This window comes from Triticum dicoccoides, chromosome 3A, assembly GCF_002162155.2.
Source record: "Triticum dicoccoides isolate Atlit2015 ecotype Zavitan chromosome 3A, WEW_v2.0, whole genome shotgun sequence".
Classification (NCBI taxonomy): domain Eukaryota; kingdom Viridiplantae; phylum Streptophyta; class Magnoliopsida; order Poales; family Poaceae; genus Triticum; species Triticum dicoccoides.
The window spans coordinates 486,216,596-486,230,347 of record NC_041384.1 but is presented as its reverse complement, the minus strand read 5'-3'; the positions used below and the strand labels follow the sequence as shown (position 1 = coordinate 486,230,347).

Below are 13,752 nucleotides of genomic sequence, written 5' to 3'. Positions count from 1 at the left end.
CGGACATGTGCAAGCCACGCGCCACGGTCTCCTTTGACCCAGAGGCGATGACTTTCTCCTTCCAGTTGGAGCTCAGCAACGGCCGCTCCGCCTCCGGCGTCGTGCCAGTGAACCCGGTGGCGATGGACGATGGCTATTTCTCGTGCTTTGATTACCTCGCGGGGTTGCTCGCGCGGGAAAGCTGTCGCTCTCTGCTTTTCAAGTTCTGGCCCAAGGTGGTGGATGGTGGGCTTTGCGCCCGCACGCTGCCGCTGCTGTCGGCCATCGAGTCCAAATACCCGCCCAAGCCCAATGTGCCAGCAGGCCTGCTTCCTCCTGTTGGGCCTCCACTATCCCTAGCTGGTGGTGAAATCCCTCCTTTTGAGTCTCTTTTCCCGGGCCATGATCACATGCGGGCTCACCAAATCCTCACGTCGCGGCCGGTGTGCACGTGGCCTGCGGCCCATGTGCCGCGACCAGAGCCTGGGGTGCTGCCCGTCGGATACTTATCTCCGGTGGCGGCCATAGATCTCAGGCATGGGGCTTGCGCTGCGCTCCCCTCCCACATCGCAACTGCGTTTTGCAGCTGCCGCGAGCCGCCGCGTGAGCCTACTGCCGGTGACTTCAACCGCTCCCCGCCTACACTCCAGCTCTTCCCTTCGCCTGCGCCCTCCTTCGGTTTCTCGCTCGAGCCGACCGCGGCTGTCCAGGCGCAGGCTCTCGACCTCAACTTGGGGCCTGCATCTGAACCGGCGGTGCAGGAGGCATCCTCCTCCGACTCTGATGGGCAGCTCCTCGGTGGCCAGCCCGTCCAGGCGCCGGTGGTTGCCTCTCCGCCCCCTCGTCGCAGCCACCGCATCCGCTCTGCGTACGATGGGGTGCGCCTGGGCTCGGTGGAGCGCACCTCCAAGCCTAAGGCTGCGGCCTCTGCTTCTAGCTCCAGCGATGGCTCCTCTGGCAGCCGCTCAAGTGCTTCTTCCTTGAGGCGCAAGAAGGTCAAGGCGGCAAAGGTGGCTGGTCTCTTGGAGTTGCCGCTGCTGAATACGCCCGCGCCTCTGACCAGGGGCAAACTCAAGCAAATTGCCCTGCATTGTGACCTCAACGCTACAACCATCCTGGACCAAGCTCGAGCGCACGAACCAGCAATTGCTTCTGCCAGCAACTCCGCTCCCGCCAGCCAGTGCGTCTCCAATGTTCTTGATGTGTAGTGCATGCTTTTATAAATGCCTTCCCCTGCTACCTATTTCAGCTATGCTCTATGTTAAGTTAGTTCGTTGCTCTACCCTTTATCATATGCTCAGTCTAGTTCTGCTGATAGGTCCTGTCCAAGCTAGTTTGCTGCTGCTGCTATGTTCGTCAGTCAGTTTGTATCGAGTCTGCTATCGCCCCTCCTATGGGCTTCATGTTATCAGTAGTTTGTTTCTGTTGAACATGCATTTGGTTTTTCTTGTCTCCTTCATGGGTTGTATGCTCTTACTTATATTATGAAGCTACTTAATTGGAACGTTCGTGGTCTGGGTGATGATGACAAATGCTCGCTAGTTCGTGATGTTCTAACCTCTTGCCACCCTAGCATTGTGTGTTTGCAGGAGACAAAATTGCAAGTACTCACTTAGTCCAAGCTACACAGCTTTCTTACCGCCAATCTCTATAATCATGCGACTTCTCCTTCTGATGGTGCCTCGGGGGGCATTCTTGTTGCCTGGGATTCAACCGTGGTGATTGGCCAACCAGTCTCAATGCACAAGTATCATGTTACTGTCAGCTTTTCATCCACAACAACCAATGTTGCTTTTGTGCTCACATCAGTGTATGCTCCTTGTCTGAGTCGGGAGATTCCTCTTTTCTTTGAAGCTATGAGCAATATTGCGGTGCCAGCTGAGGCCCCTTGGATGGTTGCGGGCGATTTCAATATGTACCGGTTTGCTTCTGAAAAATCTCGAGGTAATATCAACTGGAGAGTCATGGAAACTTTCAATTCCTGGGTCCGGGACAAGGGCATGGACGATGTTCAGTTGGATAACAGAAATTTCACCTGGTCCAACAAGAGAAATACCCCTACACTGGCTCGGTTAGATCGTGTGTTGGTCAATGCTTTTTGGAACCTCGGTTTTATGCAGACCACTACCGCAGTCGTGCCAGCCACTACTTCTGACCACACCCCCATATTGGTTCAGTTTGATACTAATGCAATGAGAAGAAGCTTGTTTAGTTTGGAAAACCACTGGCTAGCAATGGAGGAAACTAGGAGCATCATCGTTGACAGTTGGACAAGGGGACACAGAACGCTGCTTTCTTCAGCTTCTGTCATCAGTTTCAAGATGAGAAGAGTTAGAGCTGCCATCCGCGCTTGGAGCCGGAGGAAATCAAGCCTCAAAGTATATATAGACAACAACAAGCATGTGGTGAATTTCCTTAATGCAGTTGAGGAAAGGCACCCCCTTTCGACTCTCGAAGTGGTGCTTCGGGAGATCGCCTCTGCAAAGGCTGAGCAGCTAATTTTATGGCAAACTGCTCTTTGGCGTCGTCACGCCAAGGTTCGTTTGTGTGTGTCTGGAGATGAGAACTGTCAATTCTTTCACGCTGCTGCAGATTGTTAGGCCCGCAGAAACAAAGTTAAGGTCCTTGTTCAAGATGGGGTGGAGATCTACCAGAACAACCTCAAGCTGGCCCTGGCTACTAGTTACTTCAAAAGTTTGCTGGGTCGGCCTGGCGTGTTTGCCTACAGTTCAACTCAGCTCCTTATATGCGCCAATGGACCTAACCGAGCTTGTGGCTGATTTTACTTGGGTAGAAATTGTATCTGCCATCAATGGGGCTCCAAATAACAGGAGCCCTTGGCCCGGACGGCTTCACTAATGAGTTTTATAAGGCCTTTAAGCACCTGATCAAGGATGACATTCTAAAGTTCTTTGCTGATTTTCATGCAAACAATGTCTCGCTGGAAGGAATTAATATGGCCTATATCACTGTGCTGCCTAAGAAAGATATCCCGCTTGCTTTGGGCGATTACAGACCTATCTCCTTGGTTCACAGTATGCCCAAGTTGGTCTCTAAGGTCTTAACAAACAGGTTTCAACGCCGAATTCCATATTTGGTGCACCCTTCGCAATCGGGTTTTTTGAAAGGTCGTTCAATCATTGAAAACTTTGCTCTAGCCACTGAGCTGGTTGAGACTGCTCATAAAAGAAAGCTGTCAGTTATCGCCTTAAAACTGGACTTTCAAAAAGCCTTTGACAGTGTGAGTTGGAGTTGCCTTTTGCAGATCTTACAAGAAAGAGGCTTCCCGCAGAGATGGACCAAGTGGATTTCCTCCTTGTTATCCACTGGCAAATCGTGAATCTTAATGAATGGAGAGCTTGGTGATGTTTTTTTTTTGCCAAGAAGGGCTTCCATCAAGGGGATTCTCTTTCTCCATACCTTTTCATCTTGGTCGCGGATGTGCTTCAACGCTTATGCTGCATGTATTTCCAGGCCGGCAGCTTGCTGCACCCCCTTGGTTCAGATGTTCTATTTCCAGTTTTGCAATATGCGGATGACACTCTGGTTATCTTCCAGGGGAATTTGCAACAAGCTTAGGTTATCAAAAACATCCTTTCTGCTTTCTCAGATTTCTCTGGTCTGCAAATAAACTTCCACAAAAGCATGTTGGTCCTGGTTTCAGTTGAGGTTGATACTGCGCTGGAGATTGCTCATCTTCTTGGCTGTCCAGTATCCTATTTCCCGTGCACCTACCTCGGTCTGCCTTTGTCTCTCAATAAGATTACACATGGTATGCTCCTACCAGTGATTCATAAAGTCGACAAGAGGCTGTCGGGCTGGCTAGCTACTTTTCTTTCATGGGGAGGCATGCTTACGTTAATCAACTCGGTGCTTGCCGGCATTCCGAGCTACTTCATGTCTTGCTTCCCATGGCCAAAGGAGTCCATCAATAAGCTGGAGGGACTACTGTGCGCCTTCTTCTGGCAAGGAAAGAGCAAAACCTCGGGCGGTCACTGTCTTGTGGCTTGGGACAGAGTTATCCAGCCACGATGCGCGGGTGGCTTGGGAGTCAAGTATCTATCAGCACACAACCAAGCTATGATGTGTAAGTTTGTGGCCAAAGTTCTTCAGTTTTCAGACATATCCTGCTATCAATGGCTGGCTTCGCAATACTGTAGAAATAACTTACCCAGTGGCAACAGTACGAGAGACACAACTTTCTGGAAAGGGCACAAAACTTATATTCCACTGGTCTTGTTTTCCTCTCGCTGCTCGCTTGGCTCCAGGGCTCTTGTCTCCTTTTGGCAAGATCAGTGGCTTGAGGTTGGAAGGCTGATGTTTGTGCTGCCAGTTTTATACTCTTTTGCCAAGGATAAGCTATGTGCAATCCAGTCGCAAATATCCCAGGGCGGTTGGGACATACAGATGCACCCAAATCTCTCGCATACAGCGGCACAAGAGTTGCAGGTCCTACTTGACCTCATCGCAAATGTCACTCGGACTGACGCCAATGCTGATCACCGGGTCGCTTCTCTCTCTAGGAAGGAGCTTGCTACAGGTTATTTCTACAAGCTGTTCACCTTCCGGGGAATGCGGTGTGCTTTTGAGCAGTGGATTTGGGGTACGATCATTCCTAACAAGCACAAGGTCTTTCTTTGGCTGGCTTTTTATGGGCCCTTAAACACCAGGGACAACACGTTCAAAAAAGGCTGGTCCGCGCTTGTCTCTAATGCTGACTGTGATATCTGCCCCGCTGTGGAGTCCATTGATCATGTCGTACTACGGTGTCGGTCTGCCGAACATCTCTGGGGCAAGCTGAAGTTGAACTCGTTGGCTTGTGTTTCCCCTGATCTTTTCTCTTTCTTCGAGCGCGTTTCTCAGCAGCCAATTCTCAAGAGGAAATGGAATGTCGCCCTTGCAGCATGCGTCGTCACTTTATGGCATGCTCGGAATGATCGCGTATTTAACAGTACTTCCTAGCCTGGTCCATACACAAGGTTCTATACTGCGGACTTGCTTCGCCTTTGGCTGCACAGAGCTAAGCGGCAACAGGACAAGGACGATTTGAAGGCTTGGACGCTTTGTTTGTCAAACTAATTATGCTGTAGTTTTTGGATGTTCTCCTTCCGTCTTTCGTCTCTTCTCTGTCTCTTCGCATCTTTGGTGCGTTTCTCTTGGTTCCTGTAATGGACTTTTTGTCCCCCAGGCTACGGCCTGTTTGAAATATATAAGGTAGAGCGATCTCTATCTTTTACTTTAAAAAAAAAAACAAGCACACCACGAACAGGGAGCATAAGTATGATGATGTGGGGAGCACAAGTTTGTTATATTTGGTAACACAAGTTTCGGATAGTTACATCCGAAAGTAATTTGTCGAAACTTATCAACACGAAATCTAGTTTCAAATATCTGAACACTAAGATGGCTTAGTATCCCAAAACATTGATTAGAAGTTGATCTTGGTCGAGAGGGAGCCAAGTCATCTACCCACTGTAACCAGATGGATCTCCTTGCTTCCCACCTACACAAAACCAGACACAAGCCAGAGCCAGAGGAGCCAAGAGGAAGCATACGGCGGGAAGGAGACAGTTAGGCCAACCGTTTCCCCCCCTTCGTTCACCCCTCCACTCTTGGCGCCAAAGCAAAGCCGTTAGATTATTGGTCACCATCTCAAACCCAACTCGCCTCTTCCCTCCCACCCATTTATCCCTCGAGGCGCGAAGCCAACCATGCCAATGCCCCTCGTCCCCACCACCGACCACCAATGCCGGCCGCTTCGTCGTCGGCCACGGCAACGCCGGCAACCAGCCGCGGCGGCAGTCGGGTCTCCGCGTTCACGATGCGCGCGGTGGCGCGCATGTCGAGGGCGCGGTGGTTCATCTTCCTGAGGCGGGTATACCAGTACCAGAACGGCCCGAGGTCTGACCTGGGCTCCAACCCTTTCAACTCATCCGGCTGGCTCGCTCTTGAGCTCGGCGTGATCGTCGCGCAGATGGTCATCACCACCACCGTTGTGGCCACCTCCCCAAAGGAACGCCCCGCGTGGCCGCTTCGGCTCTGGGTCTGCGCGTACAACGTCGGCAACGTGCTCAGCCTCCCACTCCTCTACTGGCGCCACCGACATTCATCGGCCGCCGGACGAGGCGACGACCCCGAGATGCACGGTGCCGGTGACGCTCTAAGGTTCAAGCTTGATACCTTAATGTTGTGCGGAACGTGCAAATTTAACATTACATTCTTAAGTTTCTTGACGAAATTCTTTGTGTACTAATTTCAGGAACAGCTCGTATCTGATGAACAAGGCTCGGGCGTTCCTGGAGCTCTTCTTCGCGATGTGGTTTGTGATGGGCAACGTGTGGGTGTTCGACGCGCGGCTCGGGTCGTTCCACCGCGCCCCGCGGCTGTACGCGCTCTGCATCGGCCTGCTCGCGTGGAACGCCGTCGTCTACTCGCTCCCCTTCCTCCTCTTCCTCCTGCTCTGCTGCTTCGTCCCGGTCGTCGGGTACGCGCTCGGGTACAACATGAACTCGGCCTCGGTCGGCCGAGGCGCCTCCGACGAGCAGCTGGACGCGCTGCCGCGGTGGCGGTTCAAGGAGCCCGACGTGCCGAGAGACCGCGAGAAGGACGATCAAGTAAGTACTTGCCGATTTCACCCGCATTTCTCTGCATATTTTCAGGCACAGGTCCTGGTCTGGATAAGTACAAGCAAAGATAGCAGCATTTTCTTTTAGGTGAGGTCAGAAAATGGAGTACCAAAGAGGACAGCAAGGATTCACCAAACATTGGCGACCTAAACTTATAAACGTGCGCGAGCAACTCGAGCATGATCCCTTTTTGGCCGATACTAAGATAAGAAGCACTAACTTTGCCTTTTGGGACGGTGCCTAAGCTCACAAGCATCTCCTTGCAATTTAGCAACATGGCAAAACATGGCCTGTCCCTTTTCTCTCTCAATGAAACATGAACTAGTCCTAACTAGTTATGGTGAACATTTGGCACGAGTGTTTAGTTCATACATGGTTGAAAATATTGTGTAATCAACTTGTTTCAATTCACAACAAAAGATAGTTTTTTTCTCTTTGTAATTGTTTCGCGTGTAAACGCAGGAGTGCTGCATATGCCTGGCGCAGTACAGGGAGAAAGAGGAGGTGAGGCAGCTGCCCTGCACACACATGTTCCACCTGAAATGCGTGGACAGGTGGCTGAGGATCATCTCCTCTTGCCCTCTCTGCAAGCAAGAGCTCAGCTGACCGATGGCTGCACATATACGGCGCAACGGTGATTGATCAGTGGAGCTTGCATTCTAATCCAGAGATGCGTCGATCGGATGGCGCGGCGCGCTCCGACGCATGCAGCGCACCTCACTGACCTCTTTCGCCAACCCTCTACTAACCTAGACACTGACCAGCGATGGAGACACCTATGTTGCAGCTCGGGATAGATTAATTTACCAGCTTGGGCAGGTGGGAAATGTGTAAAGAAATTGTTGTATCCATGAGCAGGCGGCCTACGATGCAAGTACCGTTTGTTCTCCCGTTAGCTCATTAATTGTACCATGCCAACAGCCAAGAACTGCTAGATGCTGTTGTTCTTGCGTTGGCACATCTCAACAATTACAAGAACACAGATGGACACAAAAACAAGGGGAAATAAGAAATAAATCACTGCAATTCTTTTATCAATAATCTCATAGCATATACATGTGTATATGTATAAGCTCTGTTTTTTTTGTGAGCAAAATGTATACACCCTCTTCAAAACATAATTAATAAATACCGAGGATACACTTAGCCCGACAAAGTGCCTGCTAAGAGCATCTCCAACAACCTTTATATATTGGATCGCTAAAGATTGATGATAGAAAGAGAAGAGAGAAGGTTTAGCAATCCAATATGTGTTTTGCTTTGGTAGCCTTTGTATATTGGATTGCTATATTTGCACAAAACACACAATGACATATGAGGATAATTTATCATAGACGCATCACACACTAGCATACGTACATTTATACATATACTAGCACAACTCTCATACACGTACACACGCACACACGTGTACATGTACACGTACACCTACACACGCACACACTAGTACGCGTACAACACACAGACACACAATACACATGCACAACACACACGTACACACACGTGCATGAAAAAAAAACACGTACACACCACACACACGTATACAACAGACACATAACATACTAGTACACGGGCCCATCTGTCAGATTTGCTAAGAGCAACTTTAGCCGCGCCCCTAATGGATCCCCCAGAGCGACTTGTTCCACGCCAACGTCGAAAAAAAAATCCAGTCGCACCCTCAAGACACCGAAATCCGCCGGCTCGGCCTGTTTTTGGGCTCGGCGATCCCATGCCGAACCCAGCGCACTGGGGGCGCTCGGGGGCTCCAGCGGAAGGGAAAAATACACATGGGTCACACTGTCAGGCGAAAAGTCAAGACAATCGTCCAGATTCGCCCCCACCCCCGCGCGCTCGGCCGCCACCCTGCCGATCCTGGCGCCGCCCACGGCCCACCACCGCTTGATAGGCCTTCCCCGCCAGAAAAGAGAGAAGGTTTCGCCGCGGCAACCTCTCCACCACTTTCCTGGGCGAGTTTCCCAGCGCTCCGACCGCGCAGGGTGGGATACCGGTGGCCGTGCGCCCACCATGCCCGCCAGGTGTTCGGCTATTTGTCTGCTCGGCGATGGACTCGGACGATGAGGAGGCGCTCACGACGATGCTGGAGGAGGAAGCCGATGCTGCCGTCCAGGACGAGGAGCATCTAATGGTCCTCACCGCCATTGCCGGCCTGCTCGCGAGCAATGAAAAGCCGCGGTGAGGTGGCTCGGCGCCGGGCCGACTGAAAGCAAAGAACCAGCATCGCCTGGAAGGCTATTTGCATGCTCTACTTCGCCAACGCTCCACTGCACGGCGACAAAGTATTTCGGCGCCGTTATCGGATGAGCCGAAAGCTTTTCCTCTGGATTGTGAATTCCATCCGGGAGTTCGACATCTACTTCAAGTGCAAGAAGGATTGCACCGGCAAATTTGGATTCACCTCAATCCAGAAGTGCACGACACCGATGAGGATGCTTGCATACGGAGCTCCCGGTGATTCACTCGATGACTATGGGCGCATGGCCGAGTCCACGACCATTGAGTGTTTCTACAAGTTGATGCAGAGCATCCCTCGTCCATCCACATGGACACTCCATCACCACCACAAGCACCGAGAGGACCAATGACAAGAGCTCGCGCACGCGCTATCGAGAACGAGGTTAACTCCTTCCTCTTCGAGCTCCGTTCAAATTCACATGAGAGTTGGGTCCTACCTCAAATGGAAGTGTTATGCACGCTTAGGTATCAAGAAGAAGTCCGTGAAGAGGCTGAAGGAAATATGCCCTAGAGGCAATAATAAAGTTGTTATTTATATTTCCTTATATCATGATAAATGTTTATTATTCATGCTAGAATTGTATTGACCGGAAACTTAGTACATGTGTGAATACATACACAAATAGAGTGTCCCTAGTATGCCTCTACTTGACTAGCCCGTTAATCAAAGATGGTTAAGTTTCCTGACCATAGACATGTGTTGTCCTTTGATGAATGGGATCACATCATTAGGGAATGATGTGATGGACAAGACCCATCTGTTAGCTTAGCATAAATGATTGTTTAGTTTTATTGCTCTTGCTTTCATCATAACTTATACATGTTCCTCTGGCTATGAGATTATGCAACTCCCGAATACCGAAGGAACACCTTGTGTGCTATCAAACGTCACAACGTAACTAGGTGATTATAAAGATGCTCTACAGGTGTCTCCGATGGTGTTTGTTGAGTTGGCATAGATCGAGATTAGGATTTGTCACTCCGTGTATCGAAGAGGTATCTCTTGGCCCTCTCGGTAATGCGCATCACTATAAGCCTTGCAAGCAATGTGACTAATGAGTTAGTTACGGGATGATGCATTACGGAACGAGTAAAGATACTTGCCGGTAACGAGATTGAACTAGGTATGATGATATCGACGATCGAATCTCGGGCAAGTAACATACCGATGACAAAGGGAACTACGTATGTTGTTATGTGGTTTGACCGATAAAGATCTTCGTAGAATATGTAGGAGCCAATATGAGCATCCAGGTTCCGCTATTTGTTATTTACCATAGATCTGTCTCGGTCATGTCTACATAGTTCTCGAACCCGTAGGATCCACACGCTTAACGTTCGATGACGATTTGTATTATGAATTGTTTGATTTGATGACCGAAGTTTGTTCGGAGTCCCAGAGGAGATTGCGGACATGGCGAGGAGTCTCAAAATAGTCGAGAAGTAAAGATCGATATATTGGAAGGCTATATTCGGACACAGGAATGGTTCCGAAGTGTTTCGGGTATTTTTCAGAGTACCGAGAGGTTACCGGAACCCCCCCGAGGAAGTAGTGGACCTTAATGGGCTTTAGTGGAAAAAGGAGATAAGGGCCTCAAAGGGTGGCCGCCCCCCCATGGCTGGTCCAAATTGGACTAGGAGGGGGTGCCCCCCCTCTTTCCTTCTCCCCTCTTCCTCCTTCCCTCTCTCTCCCTCTTGGAAAACGAAGGGGACTCCAACAAGGATTAGGAATCCTAGTTGGACTCCCCTATGGTGCGCCTCCTCCCTGGCCACCGGCCTCCTCCTCCCTCCTTTATATACGAGCGGAGGGGCACCCCAATAGACACACCAAGTCTTCTCTTAGCCATGTGCATGCCCCCCTCCACAGTTACACACCTCGGTCATATCATCGTAGTGCTTAGGCGAAGCTCTGCGTCGGTAACTTCATCATCATTGTCGCCACGCCGTCGTACTGATGGAACTCTCCCTCGTCCTCAACTGGATAAAAAGCTCGAGGGACGTCATCGAGCTAAACGTGTGCTAAACACAGAGGTGCCGTACGTTTGGTGCTAGGATCGGTTGGAAAAGAAGAAGAAAAATGATAGGACTTTGCATGCTTCTTGTGAACCTAAAGTAGAAAAACCTCCTGATAATGAAGTCTCTATTTCTGATGTTGAAACTCAACCTGGTAGTGAAAACTCACCTTCTGATAATGATAAAGTTAATGATGAGGTTCACGAAGATAGTCAACCAAATAATGAAGAACCAGATAATGATGTTGAGATAGAACCTGCAGTTGATCTTGATAACCCACAACCTAAAAATAAAAGGTATGATAAAAGAGAATTTGTTGTTAGAAAATATGGTAAAGAAAGAGAATCGTGGGTTCAAAAACCTATGCCCTTTCCACCAAAGTCAACTAAAAAGAAAGATGATGAAGAATTTGAATGCTTTGCTGAAATGTTGAGGCCAGTCTTTTTGCGTACTCGCTTGACTGATATTCTTACAATGCCCCCTTATGCAAAGTATATGAAAGACATCATCACCAATAAGAGAAAAATACCGGAAGCTGAAATCTTCACCATGCTAGCTAATTATACTTTTAAGGATGGAGTACCTAAAATTTTTGGAGATCCGGGAATACCAACTATTTCTTGCTCTATCAAAAGAAACTATGTGGAAACTGCTTTATGTGATTTAGGAGCTGGTGTTAGTGTTATGCCTTTCTCTTTATATATGATGTCTACTACACAACTTTATTCTTGTAGACAAGTGTTGGGCCTCCAAGCGCGGAGTTTTATAGGACAGTAGCAATTTTCCCTCAAGTGTATGACCTAAGGTTTATCAATCCGTGAGAGGTGTGGGATGAAGATGGTCTCTCTCAAACGACCCTGCAACCAAATACAAGCAATTTCTTGTGTCCCCAACACACCCAATACAATGAAAAATTGTATAGGTGCACTAGTTCGGCGAAGAGATGGTGATAAAAGTGTAATGTGGATAGTACATATTGGTTTTTGTAATCTGAAATTATAAAAACAACAAGGTAAAAAATAGTAAACGGGCACAAAAATGGTGTTGTAATGCTTAAAAATGAGGCCTAGGGTTCGTACTTTCGCTAATGCAATTTCTCAATAGTGCTAACATAGTTGGATCATATGATTATCCCTCAAAGTGTAACGAATAATCACTCCCAAGTTCCTATTAGCGGAGAACAAAAGATAGGAATTGTTTGTTGGGTACGAAACCATCTCAAAGCTATTCTTTCCGTTCGATCTATCCTAGAGTTCGTACTAGAATAACGCAAGCTAGTCTTTCCGATCGATCTAATCAAGAGTTCGTACTAAGATATCACCAAAGCAAATTCATATTCATAATACTCAATCCTCACAAAGAACTATAAAGAGACCCTGAAGTTTCTGTCGGAGAAAAACATGCATCAACCCCTATGCATAGATTACCCCAATATCACCGCGGGAATCCGCTAGTTTAATGCCATAACATATATCAAGTGAATCGATAAGATACCCCAATTGTCACCTCAAGTATTCATATTGCAAGATATAAATCATGTGTTCTCAAATCTAAATATTCAATCCGACAAGAAAAAACTTCAAAGGGTATAGATTCAATCCATCACAACTATATTAACAAAGCCCACGATATAGATCACGAGAGGGAGAGATTAAACACATAGCTACTGGTACAAACCCTCAGCCCCTAGGGTGGACTACTCCCTCCTCATCGTGGTGGCCGTCGGGATGATGAAGATTGCTACTGGAGATGATTACCCCCTCCGGCAGGGTGCTGGAACGGGTCTAGATTGGTTTTCGATGGCTATGGAGCCCCGCGGCGGCGGAACTTTTGATCTAGGTTAAACGCTGAGGGGTTTCGGAATATTTGGGAATTTATAGTGCAAAGAAGGGGTACGGGAGGCCACCAAGGTGGGCACAACCCACCTGGGCACGCTAGTTGGGCCTGGCGCCCCCTGGTGGGTTGTGCCCCCTCGGGGCATCCCCCCAGGTGCAGCTCTAGCCCATTGGGTTCCTTCTGGTCCATAAAAAATCCACAAAAAGTTTCGCGGTGTTTGGACTTCGCTTGATATTGATTTTCCGCGATGTAAAAAACAAGCAAAAAACAACAACTGGCACTAGGCACTAGGTCAATAGGGTAGTCCCAAAAAGGGATATAAAGTTGCTATAAAATGATTGTCAAACATCCAAGAATGATAAAATAACAGCATGAATACTTCATAAATTATACATACATTGGAGACGTATCAGCATCCCCAAGCTTAATTCCTACTCGTCCTCGAGTAGGTAAATGATAAAAGAAATAATTTATGAAGTGTGAATGCTAGCAAAGTGCATAAGTTTGATCAATGATAATTTCAATCACTTTTCCTAGAATCATAACATCAATTCTTTCTTATAAAACTTCTCATGTTATAGTGGCAACCAATTCACATGTTAAGGTTCAAACAATGAATTCTCTTGAAACCCAACAACCTATGTTCTCAGTCACCAAGCAATTGCAATTCAACTTATTCAACAGAGTTTGAGTAAGAGCTCCACATACTCAACCATCATATGGTCCTCTTTGATTGCTAACACTCACCTTGTACACATGAGCAAAACATTTCAACCGAACACATAGAAAGATAGGGGCTTATTGTTTTGCCTCCCAATATATTCACTTCAAGGGTGATGTCAACAATAATAACTCATGCTACCCATATTCAACTAGACATATGTGCCTAGATCTTTCCTCACCACATGATGCTTTCCAAAAGAGGAAAATAAAAAGGAATAGAGAGAATAACTTTGACTCTTTGCATAAAAGTAAAAGATAGGCCCTTCGCAGAGGGAAGTAGAGATTTGTAGAGGTGCCAGAGCTCAAAGCTAAAAACTTAGAG

At 48.1% G+C, this 13,752-nt stretch overlaps 1 protein-coding gene across 1 annotated transcript; it reads left to right on the top strand.

The window, feature by feature from the left end:
• The first annotated feature begins 5,679 nt into the window (after positions 1-5,679).
• LOC119268702 (E3 ubiquitin-protein ligase At4g11680-like) lies at positions 5,680-7,495 on the top strand. The gene is made up of 3 exons (XM_037550401.1): positions 5,680-6,144; positions 6,239-6,593; positions 7,068-7,495. The coding sequence occupies exons 1-3, from the start codon at positions 5,726-5,728 to the stop codon at positions 7,209-7,211; spliced, it is 918 nt and encodes a 305-aa protein (XP_037406298.1). The 5' UTR covers positions 5,680-5,725; the 3' UTR covers positions 7,212-7,495.
• The last annotated feature ends 6,257 nt before the right edge of the window (positions 7,496-13,752 follow it).

Excerpts from the sequence above, each read along its gene's own strand:
- LOC119268702 (XM_037550401.1), top strand. The coding sequence starts at position 5,726 with ATGCCGGCCGCTTCGTCGTCGGCCACGGCAACGCCGGCAACCAGCCGC. Across the intron at positions 6,145-6,238 it reads GGTGCCGGTGACGCTCTAAG|GAACAGCTCGTATCTGATGA; the intron begins GTTCAAGCTTGA and ends TACTAATTTCAG. Across the intron at positions 6,594-7,067 it reads ACCGCGAGAAGGACGATCAA|GAGTGCTGCATATGCCTGGC; the intron begins GTAAGTACTTGC and ends GTGTAAACGCAG.